This window comes from Astatotilapia calliptera, chromosome 7 (assembly GCF_964374335.1).
Source record: "Astatotilapia calliptera chromosome 7, fAstCal68.1, whole genome shotgun sequence".
Taxonomy (NCBI): domain Eukaryota; kingdom Metazoa; phylum Chordata; class Actinopteri; order Cichliformes; family Cichlidae; genus Astatotilapia; species Astatotilapia calliptera.
In genome coordinates this window covers 12,677,263-12,698,150 of record NC_137428.1, presented here as the reverse complement: position 1 = coordinate 12,698,150, position 20,888 = coordinate 12,677,263, and the positions used below count along the sequence as shown (strand labels likewise).

At 38.6% G+C, this 20,888-nt stretch overlaps 2 protein-coding genes across 3 annotated transcripts in view; one reads left to right on the top strand and one right to left on the bottom strand.

Annotated features, from left to right (window-relative positions):
* Positions 1 to 4,502, top strand: part of pomk (protein O-mannose kinase) — a 34,125-nt gene extending 29,623 nt beyond the window's left edge. For both annotated transcript variants that reach the window (XM_026172882.2, XM_026172883.2), the window contains exon 3: positions 765 to 4,502. In XM_026172882.2, coding sequence (XP_026028667.1) covers positions 765 to 1,535 — 771 coding nt within the window. In that variant the 3' untranslated portion in view covers positions 1,536 to 4,502. The remainder of the gene's footprint in view (positions 1 to 764) is intronic.
* On the bottom strand, positions 1,342 to 8,147 carry LOC113027263 (thyrotropin receptor-like). Its single transcript, XM_080303469.1, has 8 exons — positions 7,933 to 8,147; positions 7,742 to 7,816; positions 7,572 to 7,649; positions 6,246 to 6,314; positions 5,696 to 5,773; positions 5,325 to 5,513; positions 2,756 to 3,839; positions 1,342 to 2,669 (listed from the first exon to the last, which is right to left on the bottom strand). Exons 1-8 carry the CDS (start codon positions 8,055 to 8,057, stop codon positions 2,496 to 2,498), a joined length of 1,872 nt encoding a protein of 623 aa, XP_080159595.1. The 5' UTR covers positions 8,058 to 8,147; the 3' UTR covers positions 1,342 to 2,495.
* Positions 8,148 to 20,888: the final 12,741 nt, after the last annotated feature.

Below are 20,888 nucleotides of genomic sequence, written 5' to 3'. Positions count from 1 at the left end.
AAAATACAAAGTACGCTGATGTTATACAGATCCCACATTGTTTAATGTTCAAAAAAGAAAGTTTTAGGGCAAATTGCTTGTAACTTAATTGTAACATTCACATTCGTTGCCATGAAAAAAAAATCTCTCTTGAGCTCTTGAGAGTGCCTCTTGATGAGGTGCAGAGGTGGACGATGAACTCAACCTGGATGTCTATTGTCTCATGTAGTCTTTTACTGAATTCACTAAATGCCAGAGTGGGTGTAATTTACCTCTGCAGTGGAGTCGGGGGGGTCGCCCCATGCTCTGTGGTGGTGCTACTGCTGTGGGCCCGTGTCTGAGTCGCCTGGGCCCCCTGCTTTTGATGGCTTCTGGGGAATGAGGGTGACTATGGGGGTCAACAGGGGAGCTGATATTTGATTTTATTGTATTTAAATAAAATAAAATTGATGATAATAATAATAAGATTGAATGAAATATGACATTCAAGTGGACCAGTATAGCAAAAGCCGTAATGGTCTACTTGGTAAAATAAATCTGTTGGGCATTTTTCTTGGCCTTTAGACAATAACTCTGATTCTAATTGCTACAGTGTCAGACGGGACATACAAAAAGAAGAAGAAAAAAAAGCATAATCAATTATTTTAGCTTTATTTATGTCATAAAGTAATACATGGCAGGTTTGTACAGTTAAAAATACAGATTTTGTTAAAAATATTAATTTTTATCATTGGCAACAGTCAGTAGACCTTGTGAATCTCATCTATTTTGTTTTCTTTCCTCAGGTTTATTTGGCAGAGTGGAGAGGCCAGAAGGTAGCTCTGTCAAGGCTATCATCTCTCAATTACTTGGAGGATTTTCTCCATGGATTGTCAATGTTACAGGCCCTGCAGAGCCCCCAGGTGGTTCAATTGGTGGGGTTTTGCCTTGAAGAGCACATCATTTTGACAGAACACCACCCGTTTGGCTCATTGCTTAATCTGGATGATGTTCTTGAAAAAAAGCATTACCAGCAACACAACAATTGGGAGATGCGGCTGAGGCTAGCTATAGATTACGTCACCATCCTCCATTACCTTCATAACAGCCCAGTTGGGCGACGAGTTATGTGCGATTCAAACAGCCTTGAGAAAACTCTGTCCCAATTTCTACTGACAAATGACTTTCATCTAGTAGTGAATGACCTTGATGCACTTCCTGAAGTGGATATGTCCAGAAACTTGTCAGTGAAATGTGGCCATCGGGAGCTCACTGGAGATTTTGTTGCCCCAGAGCAGCTATGGCCATTCAGAAACAATAGAAAGCCATTTTCAGACAATCTCATGCCAGAGTATGATGAGAAGACCGATATTTGGAAGATCCCAGATGTGACGTGGTTCCTTATGGGAAAGGTACCTGGTGGGGATTTAGTCCATTTCCATCTTTTTCAGATCCATGAGAAGTGCAAGAAGAAGGATCCCACCGACCGCCCTTCAGCTTTTGATGTTTTGAAGGTTTACAAATCAGTCTACAGCAGCATGGTACGAGACAGTGCTGGGTTTAGAGATATGCTGTAGAGCAGCAGTCCCAAACCCCTGCCACATTGATCAACATCCAATGATCAAAGACCCGGACCAATGACTTTACCTTTTTCACATAAATAGCCTCCTTGACTCCACACTCAAACCAGTGTGTCTCACTATCCAGGATGTGTAAGTGCTATGTCCAGATGAACAGATAAGATGTGGTCCCAAATGGAGCTATTTTATTTCATTTTAGTTATTTACATATACTAATGGCAAGGATCCAGTTTGATTATAAATAGATTTATTAGAGGTTGAATTAGTCTGCTACAGTGGATCATAATGGCTTGTCAGTGGCTTTATCAGTGAACAAGACATTGTTTTAATTTTTTTTTATGCTTCTTACCCTGAAAACAATCTAATAAGTAGCCTTTTTTTTTTTTACAGAGAAAAGAGCAGTTAATTATACAGAACAACCAACAATCTGCAGCCTACCTGGGTCTCACTTGCTGTTCGTTTAAATTAGCAGTTTAGAATGTTTAGAATAAATGGTAGATCACAAAAAGTTAGGATAAACCTGCTCTTTACATTTCCCATTGTTTAGATATTTTTCCCCTTTGGTTGATATTTTAAATCCCATATGGACCAAGGTTTGTTACCTGGTTCTAAAAACGAATAGAAAATAGAAAATGCAATGTTTGATTTCTCGTGATTTGAACTGTTCTGTTTTCTTATTCCACCTTATGGCTGGAATAGTATAATGTTCAGACATTATTTATTTATTTGTAACCGCATCAAAGACATATACATTAAATATTGAAATTCAACCTCATGGTTACTTCTCCGTTTAGGTGACATAGTACACTTTTGATTGATCAGGTCTGTGAATATGTAACCATTTATGACTATTACTATAAGAAATGGACATTAATCAAATTTAAAAAGCCACTTTTTGTTTTTTGAGTCTTATTTGTTTTGGGATATGGATGCTGGGCTTTGGGGTAGACATTTTCTTTATATGTAGGGAGTAATACTGACTAGTTGGCTTCGATAGAGGTGTGCTTGCCGTTGACAAAGACCCATCTGACTCAGCATCATCAGGATATCTCTGTGAAATGCCTTTGTCAAGATAGCATAAAAAAATGGGTTGGTGCAAGAGTTGAGAGGATAGAAAAGAACCAGCAGCACCTGTTGAGAAAAAGACATAACCCTTATTATAAATGAGGGAGGGGGGGGGGGGGTGCATTAAATATTACAAGTATGTAAAGTTATACCTTGGAATCTGTGACAGTTATCATCGGGTGGTGGAAAGCTGCAGACAGGCCGTAGAAACAAATGGGAGCCAGACATAAAAAGTTGGTGAAAATAATAACAGCCATACGTTTGGCCATGCTCGCGTCGTATCTGCTGGAGTTATGATTGGGATTGTGTACCATAAAATAGATGTGGATGTAACATAAGCATACTACCATAAAAGCAGTGACATTAACAATCAAGACAGAAATAATGTATGTCCGTGCAGCAGTTGTCCCAGTGTCTATAGGTAAGCAGATGCTTACTTTCTGGTAACTGCTCACACCAACTACTGGCAGCAGTGCAAGAAACGCACACAACAACCAGCCAACAAGCATTAGCACAGATGCATGACGCAACCTCATTTTTCTGTCTGGCCTGATAGCTGAGAAGATGGCATTCCAGCGCTGAAGACTGATTAGAGTTAATGTGAACACAGACAACTCACTGGCAAACACAGATAATATTCCTACTATATTGCAGCCACTTCCTGTTTGCCAGGTAATCGCATAGTGATGATAATTGGAGCGTGTGTAGAAATCCACAAATGCAATGACCAGCAAGTAGAACCCCATACAGCAATCTGCAAATGCCAGGTGACCTATAAGAAAACGGGTAACAGACATTTTCTGTCGACTGGTCAACAGGATGAAGAGCACCAATAGGTTTGCTGAAATGGCAAATAAACTGACGACCCAGACCAATATCCTGAGGATGTCTTTACTCATCACATCTTCACAGGGGTTCAAAGCATCAGGCAGGGGGGTGCATGAGGGTCCATCATCTGCGTCAAGTTCATTACACAGCGAAAAGTCAAAAACTTCACTGAGATGCTCTGAATATGTTTTTACATAGAACAAAGTATCATCCTGAGACTTCTTGGTTGGGCAAATCAGTCTTTTGGGATTGCTATTTGCACTGCCATGAGTTGGAATACCAAACTTTTTAGATTTCAGATGTTGTGAGATGTTGTACTCCAGATACCTCTGAGAGAGCATTGCAGAAGACAGCTGCAGCTTTCCTGAAGTAGCCCATGTCAGGTTGCAGATAACTGCCTCAGAGTGTCTTGCACAGAAATGAAAAGAGTTATTTTTCAGGGAATGAATTACAAGCATATTTTCAAATACAAATTTTGTGACGAAAGTGGGTTGTTGTTTAACCACATTTAAATTGTAAATAAAAACAATGCAATAATCTTCAAATCATTTAAAGCCTATTTTTAATTAAAAATGCAAAGGCAAGTGACCATATGTGCTTTTTTTTGTTACTATTAAAACAGTTAGGACATAGTCTATGTTTACCACTGAGTTTCATTATCTCTTCTTTTAAGAACACTGTAAATGAAAGTCTTTTTACATTAACTATTCCTGTGATTTTTGTCATATTTTTCTATTTCATAAAATAGCTTTTGAATTGTTAAGAGGTTTGGAACACAGGCAGGTCAAGTTAGCACCTACATGCTTTACTCTGGACTGTTGTTATACATTCAGAATTTGGTTTGGCTATCATTCAAATAAACATGTGTTTCTCCAAAGCCACACTCAACATTAATGGAGATGTACAAGATATGTACATTAATGAACCCCATAGATGTTGACTTTTAAACTGTGCCCTAATAACATGTCCCTCTCCTCTTAAGCCAGAGGATGTGATGTCCGTGATTTCTTTTGAGTTTCTGATGTGGAAGTCATGCAATGAATTTGAAATAAAGCCTGATTTTTGTCATTATGCAACTTTTCCAATTTTTTTTCTAACTCACTTTAATTTAAACTTGCTGTTGTATTACATTTAAAGTTATAATTAGTGTATCAATATGAACATTTATTATGTTGTCTTTGCACTATTTTAAATAGAATGTAAATTTGCAAATAATATTTTTTTTCCTTTTTTGGAAATGTGTTTATTACACCATGAATTACTACATGTGATGCAAAGTGTAAAAAGTAAAAACCCATAATGGTTTTCACTTGTCACTTTGTGATGTCAGAGTGTTGGATCTTGTCTGAGATACAGACAGTACTCGACAATAGTTTCCACCTAAAGACTAAAATAGTCTTAAAAAGTATAACATAATATGTAGTATTATAACCACATTGTGATAGCAATCGCAACAGTCAAAAAACAGCAATTAATCACAACAATATATAAACAACACACATTGCAAGTTGTTATGACCTTATGTAGGGTTTGATGTTACAATTGGCTCACTTTTTTGTTTCTGTAAATTTATAGCAGTCATTGAGCAGGTTATATAGGACAGCATAGTGAATGTTAAGTCAGTATAAATTCTGTGTAATGTTTGGCTAAAGATGGAAACAGACAAAACAAAAGCTGCAATCTACAGTGCATCTTTTTTCAACTGTCAAATGTTTAAATGCTAAATTATTGCCATGTTCTAAGTAACTATTTTTTCATACACTAAAATTTTTAGCTAGTAGCTAGTTACAGCTTTTGAGAATAACCAAGGCCTAATACTATGGACATTACAACAGAAAGGAGAAAGAAGTACACAAGTAAAAGAAAAACAGGGAATATTTTCCCAAGACTTACCCTTGCCCTCTTTTCAGCATTTTAAGACCACAGCAATGGCTTGGGAAGGTCAATTCAGCGCTTTGTAAGTGAACAAAAGCTCTTAAGGGGGGCAGCATTTTTAAGGCCCATGTGTTTTTAGCTTGGAGCTTTTCAATGTTCTTCATACCTTTTGATGGTAAAGAGTGTACTTTGGTATCTGAAAGATCTCTGGATTGACAGACAAATAGTTAAGAATTAATTCATTGGGCTACAGAGCTCTCTCTCTCTCTCTCTGTCTTTCTCTGTCTTTATATAAAGGAAGGGTGGGAGAGAGAATAAAAGAGCGAGAGAGAGAGAGAGAGAGAGATTTTTGTCAAGAACACTTTGTCTTTTGTGAATTCTGTACTCACAGGTGAGTTGGGCCTTGAATCACACCATAAAATGCAAATTCCTCTATTTGTTCTAAATCCAAATTCCTATCAAGATACCTGAATATTTGGGAAAAGATGGGGAACAAAATGACATGATAAAAACTATTTAGTTTTACCAAACCTTCAGTTTTAAAATGTATTTTTTTCTGAAAAGTGTGTTTAGTAAAATGAAACTGACAAGAATAACAAAGAAATGAACTGTTGTACAATGTTTCATGTCCATTTTGAATTAAACAACAAAAAAAAAAAGATTGAAAACCATAATCAATGACATTAGAACATTTTAAAGTATCTGAAACAGTATACCTACAACTACCAAAGGGGCCAACATTATTTGACCCTGCCCAGAAATTTTAGTCATTAAAATTGCTTGTTCACTTGAGGCTATAATCTACCTATGACTTATCCCATCTATCAAGCACGTTAGTAAATTTCAGACACAAACTATATAGACAAGAAATAAATAAATACAAGATGTGAATTGAATCTTGTGTCCTATCAGTTTAGTGAATAAATCAAAAGTTCATACACTTCCTCCAGTTTGGTTCCATTGAAAGCATAGTCCTGGATCTCTTTCACACCATTGCTATTCAGCACACTAAAAAAGGGGAAGAAAACCCTGTAAATCTTAAATCTTCATAATTAAATTTGTTGTTAAACGTTAGTTCCATCTCTATGTTTCACACTGACATGTATGCCATTGGAAACGACATTAAATACATTCTGTTGTCATAATCTGCAGGGTATGCATATTGGAAAACGATTTTAAATCAAGCCATCAAGATATGACTGATGTGCAAACCTGCATCTTTAACATAAGGCGTATAACCAAAAGTATTGTAGTTGGTAGAGTTCTCAAATATACTGGGCTACAATCTCTGGTCAGGTGTGGTAACTCCTCCAGTCTGCATCTTTGGGCAAGATACTGAACCCCCAGTTGTCCTTGAAACATTCAGCTGAGTGGGAGTGTGTGCCGCTGTTTGACAAAACACTTAGTCATAGAAATCATAGAAAACAATTGCTGTATGTTTGTCTGTTTGATTGGATGAAAAAAAGCTTAGAGTAAAAAGTGTTCCAATTACTCATTTACTCATGAAGTACCAGTCTATTTACAGTTGCTGTGACAAACAGTCCCCAGCCCTCAGTTTGAAGCGTGGGTCTGCAAAACCAAAGGGGAGGGAAAAGTCAGGAGTGTGAAGCAGGGGTTCCTCACAGAGAGCCTTCTTCACCTGTACAAATGCCACCTGGCACTGCTCCGTCCACTGGAAGGAGATCCTTCAAGGGGCTGGTCAGATCCACAAAGTTCAGGATAAACAAGTGGCAATAACCAGCCAGCCCCAAGAACTGCCCTTTTTGTTGGTCATGGGAGGCAGGCAGGATGCGATGGGTGCTGTCTTATCCATCTGAGGAACTGTTTCAAAATGGTGCCCTATGAGCGAGCTGCTACTGGGGAGAACAAATCTGCAAAACACTGTTGCAATGCAGTAATATCCACTCTCTTGGCCTCTGTGAGGTGGTCATCACAATGGAGGGAGGTGGGAATGGTTGAATTTAGCACCTCCAGCCCCAACTCATCTCTTTCCATCACTATAGCTCACCAGAGAAACAGTTTGAGCCTCTTTCCATGCTTTGAGGAGGTTGAAGTGATAACGTCTCATGGACAGAAGGAAGGAAGGAAGGAAGGAAGGAAGGAAGGAAGGAAGGAATTTTATCCCAAACCATGACCGTCTTTCTAGACCTAACCAATAACCATATGCCAGCAAGTATGAAGAGTCATCACCAAGCTCCATTAACATGGCAAATTAAGAGATAAAATGTGTTGCATTATTAGTCATTGACATTAAATTAAACTCACATAGTCAAAGTATTCAGAGATATTCCAGTAAAGGAATTAGCAGGTATGACTTGGATAAAAACATTCTCCACCATCTCTCTGTTAAAAAGGAGCAAACACACACACAAAGGCTTCAAGTCAAATTATTAGAGGAATGTGCAGCAGAATATTTATGACTAAATGCTACATACAATATAAAATGGTCTTGGCTGGAGTGAATATGCTGTAGCCCAGGAAAGGTGGTGAGACCTGTGTTTGTGATCCCACTGTATTAAAAGAAAGCTGAGTCAAGAATCAATAAATGTACATAACTTTTATGTTGCTTATTTGGAAAACAAACAATACAGTCATAATATAAATAAACAAATAAAATCATACTTACAGATATTTTAAATTAGGCAGATTCTTAAAAGCATCTTGATCAATATATGACAGTGTTTTGATGCCATTTAGTTGTCTGTTGGACATGAAAACATACACAGAGACACAAACACAAAATATTTGCATTTTTTCATGTAATGCTTTTTTGCCTAAAAATTTTTTTCAGTCTAAGATATCTCCAAAACTGTTTTAATTATAGAAACATCCATAGAAATCTTTTCACAAGTTATCTACTGTAACACTTTCAACCTGTTATACATGTGTTTGAGTATATGAGTATCTGACAGGAAAGGGGGCTTGTCATATTGGGGCTTGTTATATAAAAATGCAAAGCTAATGACAAGGGTTTAATAGCACAGTAACCCTGTACTTGAAAGGAGAAGCTGGTGGGATTTAGGAACCGAGAAGAACCATGTAAGGATTGAATAATCTGCTGAAATAATCGGTACATTACTGTATAATTATGTTTTACATCTAACCAACCCATCTCCAACATTAAAAAAAGCCAGGTCTTTGAAAATCATTTTGCCAGTACTACTGCAGGACAGAGGAAACATGATACAAGACTTATTTGTATTTACTGAAGCATAAATCCATTCATTTGATGATTAATTTCAATTACATGTTAAATTTTTGTGCATGAAATTTACATACATGTGTGTGACCCTGGACAGGTTGTAGAAAGAATGCCTTTCAAGATATCTTAATGTACTGTCATCAGATATGTATCTGAAAAACACACAAACAAAGTACAACTTCTGATTTGAAGATTGAGAGATTTAGAAAGAAATAGAGAGAGAAATACTGTTAATTGTCTGAACAACTTTTAAAGACAAAAATGATGGTCACTGAATCAAATTTGATATCTTCTGATAAGAACATTATTAGATACAGATCCTGGATGGATAAGAAGCACAACTATGAATAAGAATGAAAAAAAAATATATAGCTGATAATAAAGCTCTAGAAACTCACAACTCTGATGTATGGGCCGAAGCCATTTATTGACAAGACAATAAATGGCTTGTTCTCCAAAACTTAAAACTCACCACTGCAGCTCTACTGCAACCTCCTAGCAACATATTAACCTTTACTTAAAATATGTCTGTGAAGGTTCTCAGTCATCCAGGTCATCGTAGTCAAAGGACCTTGCAAAGAAAAGCGTCTGGACTTCTTTAAGTTACTTGAAGACGTTTCACCTCTCATCCGAGAAGCTTCTTCAGTTCTAAGGTCAAATGATGGAGAGTCCCAGATATAAACCTAGTGGGAGTATCCCCCTACAGAGGGACAAAAGGACCCCCTGATGATCCTCTAATCACCTGAGCCAAGGTGTGAAACTGGGTGTGGGTCCCAATCAGCCAGAGTTTCGGGTGAGTTCATTGTGAAACCTGGCCCCACCTTATCATGCGAATTCCTGAGATCAGATGGCCCAGGATGTGAGTGGGCGTTAAGGCGTCTGGGAAGGGATCTCAAAACTGAGATCCCTTCCCAGACGCATGTATTTTACTTAAAATACATTACTATTCAGCTATCTTAACTAATCATAGGCTGATTTCTAACCTTCTTTTTATTTTAAACATTCTTGAAAGAACAGTTGTAAAACAGCACAGTATAATTCCCAGAAGAATGGGTTATTTGAAGAGTTTCAGTCAGGATTTAGAGTTTATCATAACACAGAAACAGCACTAGTGAAGGTTACTAATGTTCTCTGACAGTGGACTCATCGTTTGCTTGTCCTGCTACACCTTAGTACAGCACCTGATACCCCTCACCACCAGTGGTGGTCAAGTTACTTGAAAAAAGTAATCAGTAACTAATTACTGATTACTTTCCCCCAAAAGTAATCCCATTACTTTACTGATTACTTATTTTCAAAAGTAATTAATTACTTAGTTACTTAGTTACTTTTTAAAAACACGATTTACAACCTGAATAGGTGATAAAGCGATAGATCTTTCAGCCCAATTCTACTTTTTTTGCACAATCCATCATACAAAATGTAATCAAATGGAAAGGTCCCTTTTTAAAACTTGTTTTATTAGTTTTAATCTTTTAACTTTATGCATCAAGCAAAAATTTAATTATATGCAACATTCTCTGACTGGAAGAAATTTGTTTAATATTTAAACCTATTTTTTGCACATTCCTGCACATAATTCTTTTTTTTTGTGTGTGTTTACACTCACTCTTTCAAATAGATGCAAGTAAAACACAGCAGAAAATTAATAAAATCAAAGACTAGCGGTCCTTTTGCTCTATTTTCACCTGTAAAGCAGGAGTGTGGTAGGCGGAGGTTTACCCTGGTGCAGGTGTGCCACAGCAGTCAGTTGAAGAATCCACGAGTTTCTCTGTGAATTTCCCATTACGTCGTTGCGCACTCGGTGCTTGCTTGGGGGGGTTTTTCGCTGTAAAAAGGAGTTTTCTTCCCACGCACAACGGACACTAATGTTTTTGTCACTTTTTATGGAATCATACTTAAAGTAGGGTCAGTACTTCCACACTTTAAACGCTCCATGCTCATACTCTCTCCTGCACTTGATATATTATCCATTGTTGATCTGCACACAGATGTTGTCACGAACGTCGCACTTGCTTTACGTCACTGTCAGGAGACATTCTCGCAAAAAAAATCACGGTTTTAGTAACGCAGTAACGCAGCGTTCCTACGGGAAAGTAACGGTAATCTAATTACTGTTTTTGCAATAGTAATCCCTTACTTTACTCGTTGCTTGAAAAAAGTAATCGGATTACGCGTTACTGCCCATCTCTGCTCACCACACAAAATTTGCTAAGTTCCAGAGGGTTCTATGCAGTAACCAGTTCAATTTAAATAAGACATGCTTTCCTTTGATAATATTATTAGATGACATACCATACATTTTCACTGCTATGCAGATAATACCAGCTTTATTTATGCATGAAGGCAGATAACAGAAACCAATTAGTTAAGCTACAGGCATGTCTTACAGACTTAAAGGCTGTCAGGGTACCTGCGTCACTGACTAAAGTGTTTTGTGTTCATGGGTTTTTTGAATGTTGTTTATTCATTCATTTTTATTCTCTGTGCGACCTATGTTTCTTAGTCTAGTTTCTACCATTCTTGAGTTTATTTCGAGTTAGGTTGTCCTGTGTATTATATGCACACTGCATATAATACACAGGCAATCACTGAAGAGTGATAGTGTTGACAACTTCAGACAGAAACAAGGGTATGCTTTTAATAAATTGCTTTCCTCTTTTAGTCACAGAAAATGGCTGGCTCTCCCTGAGCCTGGTTCTTCCAGAGGTTTCTTCCTGCTAAAACTGAGCTTTTCCTTCCCTCCGTGACCAAGTACGGGCTCAGGGGGTTATTTGATTGTTGAGATTTTTTCTCTACTGTAGTAATAAAGCAACCTGAGGTAACTGTTCTTGTGATTTGGCACTGCATTAATTAAATTTAATCTAATTGAAATTAACCAATTGCATGTATTCAAATGTCTTTTATCTGATTCCGGCAAAAACTGAGGTTCGAGTTGAATGAATCTATGGTTGTATGGATGATTTTGTGTCTATTTATGAATCCATAAGTCAATATGTTTTAACCTAATCTTTAATGTGTGGTTTTTATCAAAACCGTGATGCACTTTGTTTTCTGTTTTTTGAAATGTGCTACACAAATGAAGCTGTTATTACTAAACAGAGGTGTGGACTCGAGTCACATGACTTGGACTCGAGTCAGACTCGAGTCATTAATTTTATGACTTTAGACTTGACTTGAAAAAATGTTCTAAGACTTGTGACTTGACTTGGACTTTTACACCAATGACTTAGGACTTGAATTGGACTTGAACCGGTTTACTTGAAAAGACTTGATATTTTACCCCAAATATAAAATTTAACATGCATATTATATAGAGATTGAAAATGTGACGTCATTCACGGGTAGAACCGCAAAGGATTCTGGGAACTCGTGGCAAGCGGTACTAGCGCACGCAGGCTTTCAATTAAAATCAGTTAAACAGCGATAAAAAGAAACACAAAAATGTCAAGAAGCCGTTGTATTATTAACTGCAATAGCCGGTCGCATGACAGCCACGGGAAGCCGACGGGTAAAGAGATCGGTTGTTATCGGATTACGTCGTTGAAGAGAAATTGTTCGAGCCATGTTTCCGAAGTAACAAAGACGCGACGGATGGCCTGGATTGCAGCCATTCAAAGACCAAATATAACGTCCCAGAACCCTCCAGCTCACAGGTTAGTCTGCTCCAAGCATTTACACGAAGGTCAGTGTTTTTTAGTAGTTAATACGTCATTTTCATAACATAATTAGTGATATAGGTTACAAGCAAGTCTGGCGCTGAACAGAAATTGTCGCGCTATGCTCCTTTATTTATTGTGCATAAATAGTGAATTGTCCTGACACAATATTGCGTTTCGCTTCTGTTATTATGGTACATTGACAAAAACATATACTTTTATTCACAGGATAAAACAGGTTTTTTGTATCACTAATTGCCCAGTGTGATTACAGACTGCGGTAAAGTGAGCCGTCATTTGTGAGCCGCGGTCAAGCCAGCCGCCTCCTATCCGCGCGGTGATTACAGCATACAGTATTATTGTCACTGCTACATTTCTGTAACGCTACCAGAAATTATTTCCACTACTAATTAATTACCGTTGAGCTCAAAGGTCCTATTAATAAACGGTTAAGGAATGTGTATTTATGAAGACGATTTGTGAGACTGGTAAACTTATGATACGTACGATGGTCTTTCGTTCTACACGGTGCATTTCAAGGTCCTGCACCCATCTGTCGGTAAACTGTACCTGGGCTTGTTGCAGTGACCTGAAGTTACTAAACTTCATGAGTGTATGCACTCACTCCAAGAACCGTATAATTATAAATATGCATATAAATATGCTACGATGAGATAGCTGACTTCATCTAACTAGCAAATGTTGTCCAGGCTACGTTGGTGATACAGTTTTTTTTAATGTGTATGATATTTTTGTCATGCGATTTTAAAGCTGGTCCTACAACCGCATCCAAGAATAACATGCAGCTTATCTCAGAACTGTCGGTGAAAATTATTCTTGGAGCTAGGTTTAATTGAGCTGCATTTTAAAGAGGTGCAATTTCACAATTTGTGTATATTTTCTAAGTTCACTATTTTGTCATGTGTTGAGAAAAACACAGATTTTAAAATTACATGGTCTAATATTTACATTTAGCATAACTGCAACATTATTTTTTCGTTTTTTTTTTTTAAAGACTCGAAAGGACTTGAAATTCAAAGTTTCAGACTTGTGATTTGACTCGGACTTTTACACCAGTGACTTGAGACTCGACTCTGACTTGCCTGACATTACTTGAGACTTGACTTGAGACTTGAGGATAAAGACTTGAGACTTACTTGAGACTTGCAAAACAATGACTTGGTCCCACCTCTGTTACTAAACCTGACAGCGTTGTTATGAAATGAAAGACTACATTTTAGAAATGAAAATGTCCAGAAGAGCAAGGCACAACAGAAGATGTTACTTCAATCTGGCCATTCTTGTGGTCTTTACGGAATCATTTCATTTTTATTTGCTCTTTATGACTGTGTGTTTAATGACAAAATACCTTAGTAAGGTATTTTGAATTTAAATCAGAGTTTGCAGTGTGACAAGGATGTCTCTTTTTTTGATCACAGTGGTAAGTTGTTGAACATATAACCTGTTCCACTAGATGCCATTTTTAACACATATTCGGTACAGTACTAATAACTGTGCAGTACTCTGTTTTTGGTAACTATTGTCCTTGATGTAAATATGTAAAAAAAAATGTGTATGTTTCTGTTCTGTGTCCTGTATACTGTTTGTTTGTATATGTGTTTTTCTTGCTGCTGTTACAACCAAATTTCCTCTTGTGGGACAATTAAAGGATTATTCTATTCTATTCTATTCTATTCTATTCTATTCTATTCTATTAAAAGGCTGCTCAAACCACAATAGCTGGTTAATACATTTCTCTGACTAGAGGACCAAAAATAAAACAAACAAGAGTAGTCCACAGGCTACATACTTTGTAAACTCCTTCTACCAAAAGTAGAGCTCTCTGCGTTTAACCAGACCAGTGAGCTATGAATACTCTACCCCTTCTGAACCATACATTCCACCTCAATCAGCTCTGCATTAGCAACATACACTGATTTTCATTTCTGCATCAACCATCATGTCATCTATAAGACCCAGGGCAGTATATACTTCAGTTCTGCTTTAACTTTTACTTGAGGGGAAGGAAAAAAATGCCCGTAATGTTAATAGTTAGAATAGTTAAAAGTTTTGTTGAAAGTCTCATTTTTATTAAGCATATAGGAAACATATACTAAGAGATAACAGTGCCTTTAAGTCTCATATAAAATATAATATATAATAAGAGGTTTATTTTTATTACAATAACTGTAATTTTTGTCTTCAGTCAGTACTTGCAATAGAGGATCATGAAGGTAATTGGTTAAGCACTAGTTTACTGTCAATATTGTTTATTTACTTTGTTGAGTAGTAATCTACTAGATTGAAAGAAAGAGGATAGTTTTGTAGAAAGTATCTTACATTTGTGAAATATTGGCCAAGTTTGCAAATGCATTCTCAGGAATAGAATACATTCTTGTCCCCAGAAGCCATCTAAAAGAGAAATTGAAGGCATTTCAGTCTAACCACAACAGTCACAGAAATCAGCGGTTAAGGACTGTGGTTACTTACACTTCCTTTGTGCTGGAATGGAAAACAGGAATAACCTCAACTCCAAAGCACGACACACTGTGGATTTCCCACTCACACTGGCAATGAGGTGGACAATACTCCAGATGAATAGTAGTCTTGACAAGGATAAAAGTTAAAATAGTAATATGAAAAACAGAATTCATTGTAAAAGCAGTACTTGTGAAGACTCTGCTCATTTGAGTTTTCAAAGCCACTGGGCTGTCCTGGATTTTGGCCAATTGCAAGTGCTCCACAACTGCCCTTCAAAATAAGATTTTGAATATAATTTTCTACTTGTATAATGCAGATTATACAGTAAATATGTTAGGTATATATTTGATCAGTATTAAGAGTTTAAATCGTATATCATCATTATTCTTTTGATACTTTTAATACTTTCATTAAACCCTAAAGGCATTTTTTTGCCTAGGCTGTTCATTTCTTATTTCATCTGAAATAAAATTATAATAAAAACTTGCTGTCAACGGACCACTGAGGCAGGCAGAACTTATACTATTTCTAGTACTAAAGGTTTATTTAGGTGTTTATTTAAAACACGAACGTGAATCAATAATCCAAACACAAGATTAGTATTATGAAAGTTCCGGTACCACAGGGTTATTCCACAGGTTCAAATCATTCCACAGAAATTCCATCATGAGCCCTGATTACCTCACCACTGCAAGGAAAGTTTCTTCAAAGGAATGCGCACAGGGGAAAAAAATGTATGTTTTGTTTTAGGGACAAGGAGTGCAAACACAGAGAAAAGGAGACAAGCTTCTCTAAAGCTTCTAAAATGGAGCACATATTTCTACTTGCTGACTTTATATGGAGAATACTGCCTAACCCTACATTTGTATTATTAATTCTTTACTTACTCCAAGGCCTTTAAAGACCACTGAGGCTACTGTGGAACAAATAAAAAACAAGACTGTCTTTTAAACATTAATTCAATGAAATATTCGATTATAAACCACCAGATTCTCCCATGTATTAATAAATTAATAAAATTATCTATATTTGTAACTGATCAGATGCTGGCGACAGGGTGAACTCAGCATCTTGATATGCAGTTTCACGCTTGAGTAACATAATCAGACTGGCAAGAAAGAGGAAGCAGAACTAAACATAATACACATGACCAATGTTCCCTGTTAGCTGCGCGCGTGTGCAATTGCGCACTGCTGGCATGGTCTCTGCGCAAAAAAAAATCTGCGTTGCGCACAAAAAAAATCTAACCTGAATTGAAATTAAAATAAATACTTTAACAATTCTGTTTTGCAGTGTTAGTCAGTAAGTGACTGGCTGCTCCCATATGGCATTAGAACGATGCCACCTTATCCCATAGTCCAGCCAATAATGCGATTCACATTCGTATATACGCAGCTAATCAACGTCATTGACAGGCTAAGATAGCATCCTGTCACACACACTGGTGTTTTAGCTATCAAAGTGGCGTGGCTGATGTGGAGTGAAGCCACGTTAATTGACAACGTTTACAGCCATTGGAGATGTGAGCAGGACAGAAGGAACAATTGACGGGAAAAGTGTGGACTTTATACCAGTTTTTAAATTGTGTTGATAGGCCTCGTAAAACCAGAGTTATAATAAAAATATATGCAATGTTTGGATTTCTTCCTGGATACTATCGTTGTTTATATTTACAGCGGGAAGAAACGGTAAAAACTGTGTTTTATAAGGAAAGCGCTTGAAAGCACTCTCCGCCTGTGAGCAAAATGGACAACAAAAAAACCCACCCTTTCCTACTGGTCGAAAAATGTACCATGTCGACCAATCAAAAAATGATATGGCAACATGGCATTTAGTTGTTTAGGGAGGGGGAATCTCCAAAAGTTGAATCTGTTCATCTGGACGTAGCGTTTTGTGGGAGAAACGTTTCATCACTCATCCAAGTGACTTCTCAGTCTCAGCTGACTGCAGGTTTCCCCAATCTTATAAACAGTACATTTGCATAATGACTGAAACCAGCCCCCTGAAGGAACAATGGGCTGGGAGGTCAGTTCTTTAATCATAATTATGGAAATTCTCATGACCATTGATCAACAACCACTGACCAAAACCCACTGATCAAAGACCACTGATCAATGGCCATGAGTCCCATTCACAGAGAGTTGGGGAATGACTGCAATCACAGCATTGTAAGATGGTGACAGATGTACCCTTAGGCCCCCTCCTCGATTCAGAGATGGTCTTTCCCTTTTCACGTAAATGGCCTCCTTGACTCTGCGCTCAAACCAGCGTTCCTCCCTGTCCAGGATGTGCACATCCTCATCATTGAAAGAGTGTCCACTGGCCTGTAGGTGTAAATAGACTGCAGAGTCCTGGCCTGACGAGGTAGCTCTTCTGTGTTGTGCCATCCGCTTCGCCAGAGGTTGTTTGGTTTCCCCGATGTATAAATCCTGGCAATCCTTCTGGCACTTAACAGCGTACACTATGTTACTCTGTTTGTGTCGGGGGACCCGATCCTCGGGGTGGACCGATTTTTGGCGCAGCGTGTGAACAGGGAAATTATGTTTTGTTCTCCATGTTATACGGAGGCGGAAGAGGCGCTGAGGCAGATTCTGCATCAGCCTCCCTTCCATGCACTTCTCTAGGCAACTCTGTCAGAGCTGCTTTCTTTTCTCTCCTTTCTGCTTCCATCATCCACATTTTCAAACATTCCTTCTCATCGCTTACCCTACGCAAATCTACAGTGTTAACTTTCCCTTATTTCAATAATTTCACTTCCTCCTCCCGCAACTGTTTCTCTACTTTCTTTAACTGGTTAACACTCAGCGATCCCTTCCCGGGAAACCCGTTTACTTTTTGCCACTTAACAACATATTTCATGCTCTTCTCCCTGTACACCAACTGCTGCACCTCCACCCACCAGTCTGTCAAGCTAATCAAGTTCGCAGATGACACCACCGTCATTGGGCTCATCTCGGACGGGGACGAGTCTGCCTACAGGAGGGAGGTTGAACGTCTGGTGTCTTGGTGCAGCCACAACAACCTGGTGCTGAATGCCCAGAAGACAGTGGAGATTATTGTGGACTTCAGGAAGCACACAGCCCCACTCCCCCCCATCATCCTGACTGACACCCCCATCACCTCTGTGGACTCATTCCGCTTCCTGGGTACCACCATCACCCAGGACCTGAAGTGGGAGCCCACCATCACCTCCGTCATTAAGAAAGCCCAGCAGAGGATGTACTTCCTGAGGCAGCTGAAGAAATTCAACCTGCCAACACGGACGATGATGCAATTCTACACTGCAATCATCGAGTCCATCCTCACCTCCTCCATCACCGTGTGGTACGCTGGAGCCACTATCAGGGACAAACAGAGACTGCAGCATGTTGTGCGCTCTGCTGAGAAGGTGATTGGCTGCAGACTCCCATCTCTGCAGGACCTGTACACCTCCAGGACACTGCGGCGTGCAGCCCGGATCTCAGCTGACCCTTCTCACCCTGGACACAGTCTGTTTGACCTGCTCCCCTCAGGCAGGAGGCTCCGGTCCATTCGCACCAGAACCTCTCGCCACAAGAACAGTTTCTTCCCCTCTGCTGTTGGACACATGAACAATAACCACATGACTGTCCCCGCCACTAACACATGACCCTACGCTGTGTCACTGCATCATTTCATGTTTGGCACTGATCACCACCTGCACTCATGTATATATCTTTCTACGTAGCACTCATAATTCTTATTCTCATGTATATATCTCATGTATATCGCATGCACATATCTTTCTTACTACATAGCACTTTAATTCTTATTGTCTGCACTGAAGCACCGCAGCAATTTCCTAATGTTGTAAACCTCAACATCTGGCAATAAACCCATTCTGATTCTGATTCTGATTCTGATTCATACACCCAATTCCCCATTTCTTAACCATACAGTCAAATATTGAGTTTTGTCCCTGGCTGCCCGGTGGAACGTCTGCCGCTCTACTGGATCTAGATCCCATTTTACTACACAATGCGTCCCCTGTGAGGTCCTTGCCTTCTACGGACCAAGGAACGAACACCGCCACTCCGTGCACTATAGTATGCAGAAATGGACTCCGACAGTGTATCCGAACCGCTGTCCTAGAGCTGGGCGATATGAGATTTTTTCATATCACGATATGTTTTTTTCATTTCAGGCGATAACGATATCTATCACGATATAAGCCAAATAACTATATTTGTAAGATTTAAATGTGCCGTTGCTCACAAGTAAAATGTGAAATAATAAGCAGCTTGTTTTTATTTAAATATTTATTTCCCATAATAAGTTCAACAGGGTAGATGTACTTAAGGAACATGAGACTTTTTCAGATAAATAAAGGCAAATATTGCAAACTACACAAAAGGCAGCCGCTAAAGCGTTTAAGTTTCAAAATAGAACAAACGAAACAGACTACTAAATTGTCAATTCCACTTAGAAACAAAATATTAATTCTAAAAATAAATCTTAGTTTGTTTTACAGAAGAACAGACAAAACTGACTAACTTTTGTCAATATCAAATAAACTGAGAACTAAAAGGAAATTCTCAATCTCTCCTTGTTGTATAGCTTAGCTTTTCAAACAGTTTTAACAGTTACTTTAGTCTGACAAAAGCCGAATGACGAATTAGCGCTTCCAGTCAGAGACTGAGGCTACGTCCACACGTACACGGGTATTTTTGAAAACGGAGATTTTCCGTTTTCGTTTTAAAAAATAATCCCGTCCACACATAAAGGCAGAAATGAAGGAAAACGCTGCTATGAACATGCCAAAGCAGCAGGTGGCGCTAGATTCCTAACCGTGCAGAAATGTTGGCCAATCAGAAGTCTAGAAGCCTCGGTGGGAAAAAGTAAACAAAGCTGGGGCATAGAAGCAGAACCGAGTCGTATGTGTGGACGGACAGTAATTGTGTGTATATGTAAGCATTTAAACACTGCAGAGAGTCGAATTAACAGTAACAGTATTGTAGAAATTCATTTCACCGAAACAATAACGTGGCGCACAGTGTGACGCATGCACCAGTTTATTGTATTTCCAGACTTGCTTTCGGCACAATTTACAGTGCACGCTACTCTGTTTTTTGTCAGACTTGAAATAGCCGAAATACCTTCACACTACGGAACTTCTATGGCTCTTCCGTTCGACAATCTCTCCGGCATTGGAACCATCATCTGTTTTCTCTTCGGTCACGCTCGGTTGATTTTTCTAGTCGGCACACTCATTTCCTCCATTACGCGCTGGCTCCATTACCCGCTGGCTGCTTCCCAAACAAACACACGTGCGGCTTGGCACTTGTGCTGTACGTGACGCTGCGGCTGTGATTGGTTCGGCTCTGCGCTACCTAATTTGTATTGGCTGACCTTTTTTTTTTTTTTTTAAGAGGACAAGAGCGGCGAGGTCTATCGCGATAGCTTAATTTCTCTATCGAGTAAAAGTTATATCGCGATACATATCGTTATCGTTCTATCGCCCAGCTCTACGCTGTCCCTGTGACGTACTTGGACAGGGCCGGCTTCTCCCCAACAGCGCGCTCGAGCCAATGTCCTTGGGATGGACCGTACCCAACACAAGCCTGGGGCCTCAAACCGCCAGGATTTTTCTCCCGGAGACTCGAACTCCTCTGGCGCCAGAGGGAGTGTTCTCCCAGGGCGCCAAACAGGCTAGGACATCCGCTGCACAGACTCATGCTCATAATATAAGTCAGAGCTTTATAAAAATAAATAAATAAGTAAAGTTTTGTTTTCAAAAAAAGTAATCCCATTACTTTACAGATTACTTATTTTCAAAAGTAATTAATTACTTAGTTACTTAGTTACTTTTTTAAAAACACGATTTACAACCTGAATAGGTGATAAAGCGATAGATCTTTCAGCCCAATTCTACTTTTTCTGCATAATCCATCATACAAAATGTAATCAAATGGAAAAGTCTCTTTTTTTAACTTGTTTTATCAGTTTTAATCTTTTAACTTTATGCATCAAGCAAAAATTAAATTATATGCACCATTCTCTGACTTGAATAAATTAGTTTAACATTTAAACCTATTTTCTGCACATAAAATAAAATATTTTTTGTGTTTACACTCAGTCTTTCAAATAGATGCAAGTAAAACACAGCAGAAAATAAATAAAGTCAAAGACTAGCGGTCCTTTTTGCTCTATTTTCACCTGTAAAGCAGGAGTGGCGTAGGCGGAGGTTTGCCCTGGTGCAGGTGTGCCGCAGCAGTCAGTTGA